The sequence below is a fragment of the Lissotriton vulgaris genome, chromosome 5 (assembly GCF_964263255.1).
Source record: "Lissotriton vulgaris chromosome 5, aLisVul1.2, whole genome shotgun sequence".
Classification (NCBI taxonomy): Eukaryota; Metazoa; Chordata; class Amphibia; order Caudata; family Salamandridae; genus Lissotriton; species Lissotriton vulgaris.
Genome location: NC_141693.1, coordinates 352546357 through 352560835, shown reverse-complemented (window position 1 = coordinate 352560835; position 14479 = coordinate 352546357). Strand labels below are relative to the sequence as shown.

General features: G+C 44.3%; 1 protein-coding gene across 4 annotated transcripts in view; it reads left to right on the top strand.

Moving 5' to 3' along the window:
- SH2D5 (SH2 domain containing 5) overlaps positions 1 to 14479 on the top strand; it is a 150002-nt gene that overhangs the window by 90240 nt on the left and 45283 nt on the right. For all 4 annotated transcript variants that reach the window (XM_086921629.1, XM_086921632.1, XM_086921628.1 and 1 more), the window contains exon 2: positions 5799 to 6040. In XM_086921629.1, coding sequence (XP_086777755.1) covers positions 5963 to 6040 — 78 coding nt within the window. In that variant the 5' untranslated portion in view covers positions 5799 to 5962. The remainder of the gene's footprint in view (positions 1 to 5798; positions 6041 to 14479) is intronic.

Below are 14479 nucleotides of genomic sequence, written 5' to 3'. Positions count from 1 at the left end.
GAAAAGCCAGACTGCTGCTAGAGTAAAGTTGGTTCCGTGAATAGTTTCCTTGAGCACTCGCCTTCTTCCTCTGCCTTTCCTGTAAACTCCTTTTTTCAGCTACCTTACCCTCTTTCTAGAACCCCCCTCTTGCTTTCCTAATTTCGTTCCCATTTTGTGAAATGTCACTCATACATCCTTACATCCACGCTTTCACTCATCCATCTATCTATTCATTCATCCTTTCACTTATCAATACATCAATGCATCCATAATTTCTCTCATCCATCCACTGACTGATGCATCAGCCTCCCTTTTATTGATCCATCCACCATTTCAATAATACATCCACCTGTTTTTACACATCCATCTACACTTCCACCAATAAAATAATTAATGTACTCTCATCCAACATTCCACTCATGCATCCATCCATCTTTTCTCTCATTATCCATTCACCCTTCACTCATTATCCATCCACCCTTTCACTCATCTATCCATCCTTTCACTCATCCATCCACCCTTACGCATACATCCACCGTTTCACACATACATCTATTTATTTACGCTTTCTCTCATCCATCCTTCCACTCATTCACTCATCTATCCATCCTTTCCCTCATCATTCCATTCACCCCTTCACTCATCCATTCATACTTTCACTAATCCATCCAGCTATGGCTTCCTTGTATAACACATTTTGTCTGCAAAATGTCTGTAATATACATTAAAAATAAATTAAAAAATAGATTAATTTTTAAAGACAATCTTGGAAATAGTTTAAGTGATGAGCGCAAAAATCTGTAGAACAGAGCTGGCTCTTTCACACCACACCTCCCCTTCACTCCCACCCCCTTTGAAAGGCTGGGGCCCTGGGCCAGAGTCTACTTTGCAGATGCCTTAAAAGTTCTCTGAAAAAGTAGAGCTAACTCTCCCAGGAGGGGGTTAATTCACAGCGCTGAAATGCTTCAGCTGCAGTGGGAGGCAAGGGGTCTCCTCTACTAAAACTGAAAGCGTGTCTAACTTTTTGTAAGGCGAAACCGTTGCATTGTAAATGCTTGTTTTTAATTGTTGTTTCCTTATCCTTCCTCCAGACATAGACATAGGAGGATCCACGAAGGTAAATCATTCCAACACATATGACACGAGCATGTTGTTGTCTTCACTTTGGTCCTGAAGAATCGCGGTAAATATACCAAGAGCGAGAAACATGTTGACCACATGCACCACTAGTATCTTCTAGGGTAACACAACATAATTGGTTGACACCTAGGGGACTAGTTTCACTTTTTAACCGTAGCTAGGGGACCCCCTGAATAAAGTCCGTTCCGGTACCCCTATCTACATTTTAGCTGCCTTACCATAGGTACACACCTCCCTGCCCACATACCCCCACTTCACCTACAGGCAGTTGGAAAAAAGATCTCCGCCAAAGAGCCCCTCTCTGAGGTGTGCCCGTCGGGGATTGCACCGCCTCCCCGACGAGGAGCAACTGCCGATGATGAAGCATGACACTCCTCGGGGTGTGTGAGGCAAATATGTCCAACATAATGGATTCCCCAGGGTATTAATAGTATCCCCTTCTTTCCCTTCTACTTGGTCACGCCAGCAAGAACTTTCCTACCTCTGACTTCTTTAGGAACAGTACAGCAAACCCCCTTTTTGGTTTGAATGCAATAGCTCTCGCATTTACGCGAGTTTGAGATATTGACATTGCAAATAACAGTGCCTTTTATTCTTGTTTTTGTTTTAAAAACATAAATAAAAGGCATTGTTATCTACAATGCAAATAGCTGAAACTCTTGTAACTGCAAGGCCTATTGTATTGCAAATGCTTGTTTATATGTGTAACTAGTCATGTGGAGATCAGCGAGGACCTATGAAGAAAGAGGCAACTGTCTGTGATACACTAAAACGTGCTCTAGAACACGAGGTCTATAAACTTCTGAAGTGGCCCCCTTACTTCATGTGTGTGTTACAAAAATCAACTCTTTAACATACTCACACACCAATGTCAAAAACACCATGATTTGAGCTTTATTTTTTTGCAAAACATTTTTATTAGCCATATATGAATTTGTAATTGAGCTTGGTAACGACTGAAAGTGACAACAGTTATGAACAGATGCGTGAAACGTATTAAAATACATTTAGAAACTGCTTTAAAGAATAAATAAACAGTGCCGGAGTGCTTTTTGTTCTTAAAGAGTTAGCTATTTGCTTGTAATGGGTTTAATTTGCATTTTCTTGTCCTATAATTCGATCAATCTAGCTGCATACTTTGGTCTTCCATTGCACATAATTCCAGTGGCTCTGACGTAGATCGTGGTTCAAGACTTTAACAATACACCACTCCATAAGTAGGGCCCATAATGCTATTACGACTCTAAACCCTTCTTGGTTTGTTTATAATTTTTAAAAGCAACATATATTTTGTCCCCATCCACCTAATTGGTTACTTGACCTGATTAAGATTCCGTCCCCTCTGTCTTCTTCAATCCTAAACTTTCCTTTGACAACCGCACCTATGCATTCTGGGAGCTGTAGTTCTAGCTCACTTGGAGGAACAAGATGGACCTTTAGATAACATTAGTTGTAGCAAAAAAATATTCAACCCAATCAAAAACTGAGAGAACAACCGCTGACGAATCAGAACGCAGCCTCCCGTCCAAGCACACACACACAGACACCATGATTTTCTTTAAAGGGGTGAAGCATCGCCATATGCAATATGTGCGGAGCTGGAGAGTCTCGCCCTTTCTAGTACAAAAGTAATTACTCTAAACCTAACGCTGAAAAACATGCGATAGCTAATGGTAGTTAAAAGCATAAACACAAACATATTTTTTCATTATAACTCATTTCCAGCCTATACATGTCTATATAACTTAGCAGTGTTTTCTGGTAGGTGTTCACACATAGAATAAGTTAATCTTTTGCGCGCACTAATATTTCGCTCGTCTGGTTAGGTGTGCTGTCCCCGCCCACGACAGTTTCTAAAATAAAGCCTCTTAAAGTTACACGGATTTTGTCTTTTAAAAGGTAACGTGATGCTTGCACTGTCAAGCCAGATCTAAAAACTCTTGACAGGTTCCTCTAATGCAATGAAATAGCCCAACAGGTTTATGCATCTGCTGCTGAAATCCTTATACAGCCTTCACGTGTGAAACCGGAGCAGGTCAAATCAGGGACTCATCCTTCCGAAGTCGATAAAATGTGCAACGCTGTGTTGTAGTTAAATAGCGTCTACGAATCACTGAGCTGTGAAGCCGCAAGGCCAGGGCAGAAATAACTTTATAAAATGAGTTGTTTTTAGTACCCTGTAACACTTCACATTAGCTAGTTGCAAAACAACACATTCACCAGATATTAAGTTGGCCAATTGCAGAGGTCTGCACAATACCAGCACGAGGAGTGTCCCAGGGGGTTGAACTCGTGGAGAAGGTCAAAAGGAACTGCAGTAAAACACTTCCCTGCGAAGCCACTGTACTTGGGGTAGATTTAAACTAGAGGATAGCAGAAAGGGTTCGGGCGCTGCTGCAGAGAACAGCCTGCTGCCAGAAGCTTCTGAGTTTTAACTGCTAAAGAGCTGAGGCCGCTGAATTAAGCAGTCCCGAGTAAGGTAGTAATATAAGACCCCCAACTAAACGTGGCAAAAATAATTAAGTGTTAGGTTTTCATAGCTCTCAAATTGCCCATCAAACGTGGGAGTAGTACGCCCAGTTGTAGTGTTCACTTTATTCTGGTACTCTTATTTTTTAAGCCGGAAAGAAGGTTCAGTGAGTTGAACATTCGCAGCTGAAACGTGCAGTGATGTGAAGGTACCTAGGCTCTTTTAAACTGGGTAACAATAGCACATTGCATTTACAGGTATTTGGAAATGGCACGTGTGGCATTCAGCACTAGATAAAAAGTTATTATTAATGACAGTTTTATTGTATTTAAAGCAAAATCGTGAGTACAAGTCCTGGAGGCAAGACAAGAGGAATGGGTTAATAAGTGCTTCTGTGGTTGGCGAGTTTTCCAGATGTATCTGCTGCATAAACTGCAGCTTTCAAAAAAAAAATCACACTGTTTCTAGCTCAAACATATCAAAAGTCACTGAAGAGACGGCTTAGCTCCACACAGTGACAGATCCTGCGCAAAGGTTAACGGGATACCTTTCATTTGCAGATCACTAATTGCACGTGGTAAACTGGTACAAGTTTGTTAAACTTTGCCCAAACAGGACCCAAAGCTGTTAAAACAACCATACAATACTGCTGCAGATTGTGCAATGTTATGCCTCATAATTTGCATTTTCTTGTCCTATAATTCGATCAATCTAGCTGCATACTTCGGTCTTCCATTGCCACATAATTCCAGTGGCTCTGACGTAGATCGTGGTTCAAGACTTTAACAATACACCACTCCATAAGTAGGGCCCATAATGCTATTATGACTCTAAACCCTTCCTGGTTTGTTTATAATTTTTAAAAGCTACATATATTTTGTCCCCATCCACCTAATTGGTTAATTGACCTGATTAAGATTCCGTCCGCTCTGTCTTCTTCAATCCTAAACTTTCCTTTGACAACCGAACCTATGCATTCTGGGAGCTGTAGTTTTAGCTCACTTGGAGGAACAAGATGGACCTTTAGATAACAATAGTTGTAGCAAAAAAAAATCAATCCAATCAAAAACGTTTTATAGAGCGCGAACCAGACCCGTGAGGGTATCAGAACGCTTTACAGGAAGGTGGTAAAAAAATTCTTAGGACAGGGGTATTCAATTGGGATAGGAACAGGTATTAGGATAGGAACAAGTAATTGGAATAGGAACCGGTAATTGGGATAGGAACCGGTACTCCTTCATCAGGATTAGTCACACCATGTGAAGTCATCAGATACTCATTCTCAAATCCTTCTGAAATCATCAGGAATATAACACCTTGTGAAGTCATTAAATGCTCATTCTCAAGTAATCCTCAAATCATCAGCAATAGTCACACCTTGTGAAGTAATCAGATACTCATTGTCAAGTCATTCGCAAGTCATCAAGCTCAAGTTTCTAAACTCTGCTGATGACTTCAAGAGCTTGATGATGTCTGAGAATGTGAAAATGACTTCTAGAGTAGTTGGATAATCATCCAATGACTCTAGGATGGCTTCTAAATTAATCCTGTTTGACCTGGGGACGTGAAGGTCTGGATTAGAGCACACTGCCATGGCGTGTAGGGGTGAGGGGTCACTGCTACTATAACGTTCGGGGGTGCAGGATTGAAGTACAGTTGCTGAGTTTTGTGCACAATGTCACTGCAATAGCCTGGTGCTCGGGTGAGCAATTGGGCGAATGGGTAGAGCTGTGTTTCGGCCTCTGAACAGCAGGGGGCGGCGCAGATCAGATTTCATATGTTTTTACAGCGTTGTCCGTGGCCTCTTAGTGCTTCGCCAAGTGTAATAGCAGCAGGCGTTGTGAGTTAAGGGAGGCTGAGGAGAATTAGCAGATCTTTGCGGATTTAAGAATTGGCCGCGCCTGTGTGTGTCTGTGCGAGTGAAGCCTGTCTGTCTTTAGTGTCTGTCTTCCCATAAGTCTTGCTGTGTTGGCCGAACTCCAGCAGGCGGGCCAGAGGGGGCTGAGAAAAGATGTTCCCAGGGCCGACCTTGGGCCTATTTGTTACTCCTTCCTTTAAACTGGTAATACATTAGCTGGGTGTTCAAGTCCTGCCTGTGCACTTACGGCAGGTGGACCACAAAGAAAATGTGTGTGTAGATTAATCGTAAAAATTGCAAAACTATGTTTCACTGCTATGGTCCTGTCCTTCTCTTTTCAATCATCAGGCCATACGTCGTGTGACGTCGAAGCTGCCGTAGGAAGTGGAGGCCGTTGCGTGATGTCAAAGGAGTCGTGTGACGTCCACAGAGTTATGTGACGTGGTCGCGCGACGTCGACGCAGCTGAGGCATGTTGAAGTAGTCGCTTCGCCTTCGCACTGTAGGAGTAGGATGAGGCGGAAGGCTGGGAGTGAGTGCAACGGAAAAGGCCCCCTTCCGAAAGCCCGGGTCGTCACCAAGTTTACAGAGGTAAGTGTCCATTGCACGTGGACTCTAGGGACATAGAGCCGCCCGAGTGGCCATTACTGTTCAATGTATCTGATGAGCTGTTTGTTGGGATTCTCAGTCCAGATCTAAGACTGCCCTTCACCATCACAGCTGGAAGGAATTAAATATTGAATGGCAGTCTCAGTTAAATTACATTCGGACAAATATAGCCTAGGCGTGGCGTCACGCCTCACCCCAGTCTCATGATTAGAGGCCGCTGCCACTCAAAGGCCGGCGCTGCAGATGTACAGTGTGAAGGGCCGGTGCAGCTGCTGCCTTGTCAGACGCCGTTTATGCGGCCCATGTGGTATTTATTGCTGAGTCAGACAAAGGCAGGCGCTCCTGGCAGTCCGGGTCCTCCACGCTGCGCCGCATTATTAGACTAACGGTTGGAACAAATCAGCGAATACCAGCCGAAGCGACTGCTACTGGATTTGCTTCCAGAAGGCTCAAGTTTTATTACTGTATTTCAGGAGCAGCCCTGACAAGAACCCAGGTCAGGCCCGGCTCCAGGAATTTTTGTTTGGGTGGGCCAAGGGCGCATTTGGGTGGGCCACTGCGGGCTCAATGTGTCGCTTCTGGAGGTAGCCTACAAATAAAAAAAAACTGTACTCCTGCGTGTGATAGAAGGGGATAACAGGAGATTCAGGGCCCTCCATTATTTTCCAAATCTCTTTCTAATCGTTAACACTCTCAAAAAGTATTTTGATCCCATGTAAGGTCCTTTTGATGGGCAGAGGAGGTTTCTGAGGTGGGAGTATCAGGCAAGTAACACTACTCAGCCTGCCTCGTTGCCAGCCTTCAGAGAGAATCTCTCTTCATTATTACCTCCATCTGACCCCAGACTCTGCAGTACACTCCCTTCCAGGCCTGATCATCAATTTTCTACAATCTCTCTACCGTGCACCTTAACTCACAGCTAACCTTGGTCCCCAGCCCCATATCAGGCACCACCTGGTTTCATTCTCCATAATCCCACTAAAAAGATTTGTAAAATCACCTTCAAACTGAAAACCCTGAATATAAGAGTAAATATAATTAGCACACACTTTAAACTATGTTGCACATTGGCTCTAATGACCCAACTGCTAATTAAATAAGCAAAAACATTACAGGGTCTATTATAGCGCCGGTGCAAAAGTATTTATTGGTGTCCCACCACTGACCTCTTACTCGATAGACAACTTTACTACCACCCTCCAACAGTGCACTTCATCTCTCCTTAGCCCCTTTCAGTCATGACCTCCTCATCTCTCCGTATCTCCACCCCTCATGATGCCCCCTCGGATTCCCTCATAGCCAAACTCCTACAGAGCCCATCATCACTCCATAGCCCCTCTCTCATATGCATTTTATTTCTTGTATAGCGCTACTCGTAGTGTAGGGTATCACAGTACTGTACATCACACACACATTATGCAGACACAATGATTCATAAAAGTATCCAAATCAGCCTATAGGGAATGTCACATAAGCTAATGAAGATTACCAGGTGTAGGAATCACATCTCATCCATGCTGCTGGGCAATATGTATTAAGAGGGTTGGGTCTGGAGAACCACAAACACAGGATTTAAAGCATACCCCAGTGGTTGGCTGTACTGATTAGAAATTATATCTGCCCAAACTCTGTATTGCAACATTAGAATAATGAAATACTGGGAAAATTCGAACTAACTAGCAATACAAAAAAAAAATCTAATTATACCATTCTGGTTTGTATACACGTATTTTAATCACACTGTCCTATGTATCAAAGGATCTCTGTGACAAAGGTAGTAACCCACTGAGCTATCCACGTTAACTACAGTTCTATTGCATTTAAATACTACAAACCAAAAAAAAGAACGCTCTCCAGCAAGATCAACAATCCCCAAGGTTATTTGGACATTTAGTTGTGCATCCTTGCAGAAACACTCATGAATGATACCAACGATTTAAACACACGATGTAAATGAAAATGAAATAAACACGGCGTTCTAAGTATGTCTTTCTCACAGATTTAAAAAACACAATAGCCACACATTTACTCTTACCTGCTCTTATGAACTCTGTCACAGCCGGATCGGGTAAACAAACAGCTTAAGGGGTCAGGAAGGTCAGGAAAACGAAACGGCAAAACAAACTCCTCTTTACCAGCAGAAAAGAATTAATTATCCACAAATCCAGTTCCAACGAAAGGCTTTGTCCCCTTCGCAGTGCCCCTAATGTACCTGCACGAGTCGGCGGGGACACAGCCCACCTGCCTAATAGGAGATGCGTGATTTGGGGTGCGAGCCCAGGCCCAATCACGCAACTCCTAAAGAAAGATAACGTTCGAAGAACGTTTTAACTTGCAGTGGCCTTATTCTGCTGGCCTTGCTGACGTCACTGCCAGGGCCAAGGGTTATGTTTGGGTGGGCCAGGCCAAAGTTTGGGTGGGCCCGGCCCACCCTCTAGAACCGGGCCTGACCCAGGTCAATGTGTGACGTGCAGCTCCCACCAAACAAGCATTTGACAAAGCCAGTAGGTCACGCCAATGTGAGAGCTATTGACGTTGCCTTTGTGTTTTAGCCATGCTTTATACGAGCTACTGTTCAGCGCGGCTAGAAGTTAGTGGCATAGAGGAGAGTGGCCTGGAATGGGGTGGACTGTCATAGAGTGGAATGTGTGGCGCAGAGTGGAGAAGAGTGATGTAGAGTTGAGACAAGAAGGGGCAGATTTATAATAACTGGCGCATCCCCAGGGATGCGCCAGTTATTGTGCGCCGCAGCTCAGCCACCCATGGTGCGCCGCATTTACAATGCGGTGCACCATTGGGCAAAAACGGCACAGATGCGTGACGCATCTGTGCCGTAAAGGTGGCGCATTGCTGGAGTTACGTCGCAAGCGCGACGCAGCTCCAGCAAGGCTCGGGGTGCCCTATCTGTCCAATGCTGCGTCAAGCCTTACACCTGCTTCAAGCAGGCGCAGGGTTTTGACGCAGCATTGGCCTAAAAGTGACTGAGTGAAATCTTGTAGATTTCACTCAGCCACTTTTGTGAGGCGCACCTGCCCCGGAACGCCCACCCTGCGCCGGAACGCCCACATGTGGCGCAGGGCTTTACAACGTGACGCATCTGCCTAGATGCGTCACGTTGTAAATGGGTCGCAGGGATGCACCACGTTTACGCCGCCGTTGCATGACGTAACGGCGGCTTAAACGTGGCGCAAGTCTGACATAAATCTGCCCCCAAAGAGTATAGTAGAGTGCAGTGGCCTAGAGTGGAGGGGATTGGAATTGAGGGGAGGGGAGTACATCGGTGTGGAGTGTTATGTTAAATGGCACTTATGAAGTGGGCGGCTACTCCCAGGAGTGTTCAGGCGCTGAAGCAAAAGACCACATAACAGCTAACCTGAAAGAGAACCCCTACATGCGAATAGCTGTCCGAAGACTTAAAGTTGAAAGAGCCAGGTCTTTCATTTCCGCCTAAACGTGAGGAGTTCTTGCACCTGTCTGAGACCGAGAGGCAGAGTGTTCCATAGATGAGAGGCAGCCACTTGAAAGGATCTGTCACTGATCCGAGACAGCCGGACCTTAGGCGTGGAGGTGAGAAGCTGTGTGGATGACCTCTGAGTGCGTTGGGGAATGTAATGTTGAAATCTTTCATTGAGGTAGGGGGTTCGATCTTTTGAAAGGCTTTAAAGACCAGAACCAGCGCTTTAAAATGGATACGTTTCTGAACCGGAAGCCAATGTCGGGAAGCCAGCAAAGGGGTCGTATGTGTCCTGGGGCCTGCTAGAAAAATATCTCTGGCCGCCGTGTTCTGAATCATCTGAAGACAGCCAACCAGATACGCTGGGAGGCCTAGGTAAAGAGAATTGACGTAATCCAGCCTTGAGACCACCAAGGCCTGTACGACCATCTTTCTGTGCGAGACAGGAAGCAGGGGGAGAACGTTTCGCAAGTGGCATAGAGTGGCCTAGAAGCGAGTGGCGTAGAGTGGAGTGGAGTGTCATAGAGTGGCATGGAACAGAGTAGAGTGGCGTTGAGTAGAGTGTTGTGGAATGGTGTAGACTAGAGTGGAGTAGAGTGGCGCAAAGTAGGGTGTCATAGAATTAAGTGTTGTGTAATGGCGTAGGGTGAAGTGGCTAGAGTGGAGTAGAGTAGTGTTGTAGAATGTCACAGAGGAGTTGATTGTTGTCGAGTGTCATGGAGTGGAGTTAGGTAGAGTCATGGAATGGCGCAGAGCAGAGTAAAGTGGCATAGATAAACTGGTGTGGAATATCATAAAATTGAGTGGAGTAGTGTTGTGGTGTGTGGTAGAGTGGAGTAGTGTTGCAGAGTGGCATGAAGTGGAGTGGAGTGTCGTAGAGTGGAGCGGTGAAGAATGGTATGGAATGAAGTAGGAGTGGCATAGAGTGGAGGGACGGGGAGTTGAGTGAAGTATCAGAGTGCAGTAAAGTGATGTGGAGTATAGTAGAGTGAAGTGGCTTGGAATATAGTAAAGTGGCATGAAGTGGCATAGAGTAGACTCGTGTCTTAGAATGGAGTATAGCGTCAGAGTGGCATGGGATAGAGTAGAGTGGCGCAGAGTGGAGTGGCGTAGAAGAGAGTAAAGTGGAGTAGAGTGTTGTAATGCATTCTGGAAGTTGTAATGTTGTCTCGTTTCAATTAGACTAACACAATGTTTTGTAAAAGCAAAACACAATGCCTGGAACATGGCGTCTAAAGAAAATGTCTGGTGTCTTTAACATGATGGAATATTCCACCCGGCACATTACAGAGGTTACTATCTACCTTCACTTTGGAAACTTCCATGCACCAACATCTATTAGCCTGCTTTCGGCTGGGAATGAGTGTCATTGTGGATTTTCCACCAAAAAGGAGGAAATCCAAATTCCTGACAGAAGTAAATATGGCAGATTTGTAACTACTGCCCTGGAGTAGGTTTGAAGCCCACCACTGGGGGGAAGGGAACATACAAACCAATCTCAAAATCGGACTGAACGTGGCCAAATGATGTGCATGGGTTTTTGTTTACCTGATTTTCTCAGCGTCTGTTTTGTTTTTATTCTTATGGTTCTACCCTGCTGACGAAATGTAGTCAACGCTGTTGCGTCTTTTAAAAGATCCTAATGTTGGAGAATTGTAATCCAATGGATCCGGCCCAGGCTGGACTCTAAATATTTGAGCTCTGTTATGGGCATTTTAGGACAACCATAGGGTGATTTACATTCTTGTGGAGCTGTATTCGAATTATTTGAAAGTACTTGCTTAGGTAAGTTGTAGTCAGGCTGGTTCTGGATGGAATCTCTCTGCAGTGTTCATGTGTTCCTGGCGCATTTCACTGCCCCTTTAATTAAGCTCTTGCGCGATCTTCCCTGTCAGCAGAAACTATGGTGAGCGGTTTACACCTGCAGGAATCCGAAGACGTGCGACCCCTGCTGGCAGGCTGCGCAGGAGGCATTTGAGGGAATGTAAGGAAGTCGAAAAGAATGTTCCCTGCTTGAGAGCAGACCAGAAGGCGACGGGCTCCGTGGAAACCAAACGAACGTGCTATTACAATTAATATTATATCAAGTTCAGAGTGCCTTGGGATCCGGATGAAAGGGCTGTCACTTCCGAATGGCCAGCTTTTTAACAAGTCAGTCCTCAATGTACCCGTTGTGAGGTTTTCGCCCTGTGTCAGAGGCAGAGGAGCGCCAGCCACCAAATTCACAGCGAGTGCCTAGCTAAAGTGGTGCCTAGGCACTGGCTTAGCCGGCTCTAGGAGCCCAAGGGGCAGATTTACAAGCCCCTTGCTCCACATTTGCGTCATTTTTCCCATGTTAAAAAGGACGCAAAAGTGGCACAAGGGGCTTGTAAATCTGCCCCAAAGTGCGGGCCACACAATGGCACATTATGTCAGTGCGCAACAGGTGACATGATAAGGATTTATACATTTCAAAATGTATTTTTTTTATATTTCTTATTGTTTTTAGTTATTTCACTTTAGCACATACAATTAGATTTCTGCATAATATGGAAGTTGCAAAAGTTCCTAATTTACGTTACAAATAGAAAGGTCCATATAAGATTTCCCTGACAGCATTGCCATGAACGACACAAGAGACAATGGGGCATATTATCAAGGGGGGCGATAGTATTATTGCTGCTTAGCGGCCGAAAACGGACGCTAAAGCGGCAAAAATTGCCTATCGCCCTATTAGCAAGCTGTCGCTAACAGCAGTTAGCGACAGCTTGTAGGCAATAGCGAGCGGTTTGGGGCCCGCTTTGCATGTCAGCGATATTTATCGCTAATGACATGCAAAGTGGGCGTACCCAACCTGTTTAGCGTAACATCGCTATCGCCTATTACCAACACAGGCATAGCGATGGAAATATTCGCGCTAAGCGCGAATATCTCCAAAAACTAACACCTGCTCAGAACAGTTCTTAGCCATTATATCCAATGGGAGGTGGATATAATGGCTAAGACCCTGTTAGAGATAATGCGTGAATATCGCTGTATTCTCAGCGATATTCACGGATTTTGCCGCTATCGCTGGGAATTTTATCGCTTTTGAGATAAACGTTGCTAATAGCACGTTATCTCAGCGATAAAATCCTGTGATGCGTGACGATAAAAAAATTGCCGCTAACCCTACTTAGCGATAAATATCGCTATTTGTTGATAATATGCCCCAATGTTATTTCATTGTGAAATTAAGGATAGGAGAAACAATGAGATAAAAGGTTTGCTCACGATCTCACGTTTTGGTTAAGTTGGGATCTGGGCCCCGGGTTATCATTCAGAGATTCTGTCATTTAGCACAATATTATGATACCACACTGTTATTAGGCATACAACATTGCACCTCTCGTGCCTAGTTTAACAGGATAGGGTATTTCTGCGTAGTTGTCTTTCAAGAGTTAAATTAGTGCAGTATGTTCTGTGGTGCTGACTGACTGCTTATGAAGTTTGCAAATAATCCCACCTTTTAAACTAGTGTAGCACATTTAAATTGAAGCAAAAAGCAGCATATTGAAAGCAAATATGTTTAAAATTTAGTGCAAGCAGCGAATTGAATTGCCTAGACGTGCGCAACAGGTTTGTGCAGATGGCGAAATAAGGCCTAGAGCAGAGGTCTTCAAACTTTTTGATGCAGAGACAACCCTGTCACAAACGTTGAGGCTTAAGGACCCCCTCCTGAAAAAAATTTCTAGAACTTGGGCCTCCTCATCATTGCCAACTATCGACAACCATAAATGCCCCAAATTCCAACAGCAAACCATTTATACATTGGGGAAATAAATTATACAGTGTTTAGCAAACCATAGGTCAGTGGTTGGGGGCGTGGTTAAAGGTGTGGCTAAAAACAAAGGGCCTAATTTATGAGGCATTGGCGTAGGGCAGTGCCTCAAGTCTTCTTGCTGCGCTGCCCTACACCAATGTGAAAGGGCAGGAATGCGCCATATTTCTGAAATATGGCGCATTTGTGTCCTTTTCCCCCTATGTTGGCACACAAATTGCTGCCTAGCACCAACATAGTCCGGTTGGTTTTTGTGCTGGAAGGGGCATCTTCCTCCACAAAAATAATCCTGAGAGGGTTTTTCCTCTTTCCATGTGTGCTGCAAAATGCAGCACACATGGAAAGAGTAAAAAATGAGGAGGAATGAAAACATTTCTCCTAGTTACGCCTGTTGTGGGGAGGCGTAAGGTTTGGCACTGCCCCAGATTTACATGTTTTTGTAAATCTGGGGCAGCGTCAAAATCTATGACGTTGTGTGGGAACACCCACTGCAACGCCTATGGAATGCCTACTTGCCAGAATAAGGCAACGCAGCAACCTGCGCTGTTTTGTCTTACTCCATATCTATGAGGCCATGCAAAGCCACAAGGGTGACTTTGCCTCGCCTCATAGATATGATTGAGATGCTTGCTCCGCCGAAGCTTAAAAAAAACGGACGCTTCAGTGGCGCAAGCCTCTTATAAATCAGCCCTAAAATATTTTGTTAATTTTTAGGTCTTTTACCATCAGGTGGCTACATATAAAATAATGGGTAGCTTAAATGAAAAATACATTTAAATAGTTGTTACTTTGTGGGAAATACACTATATAGTACATTTTAAACACCTCTGTTATTTAATGCACTGCATAGGTCTGTGTGTAACCAGAGAGCTACAGAATTAAAATTGGTTAGTGCAGTGGAAAATAGCGACTTGTGTATTTTTAGTGCTATGAGGTCACAGCCTGTGACAGAAAGCACTGTGAAAGTGTAAGTCATTATTTTATACTTGCATTACGCACATTACAAGCTAGACTGCTACAAAATGTGCAAAGGGTTTTAGGATAAAATGGAGCTTCCAAAATGTAAATTTGTGTAATATCAGACCATAAGTAACGCATATTGTTTTTTGCATAAGTGTCCCTTCAACATATCTTCAGGGGTACTAAGCGCTGTGTAAATACAGTTATC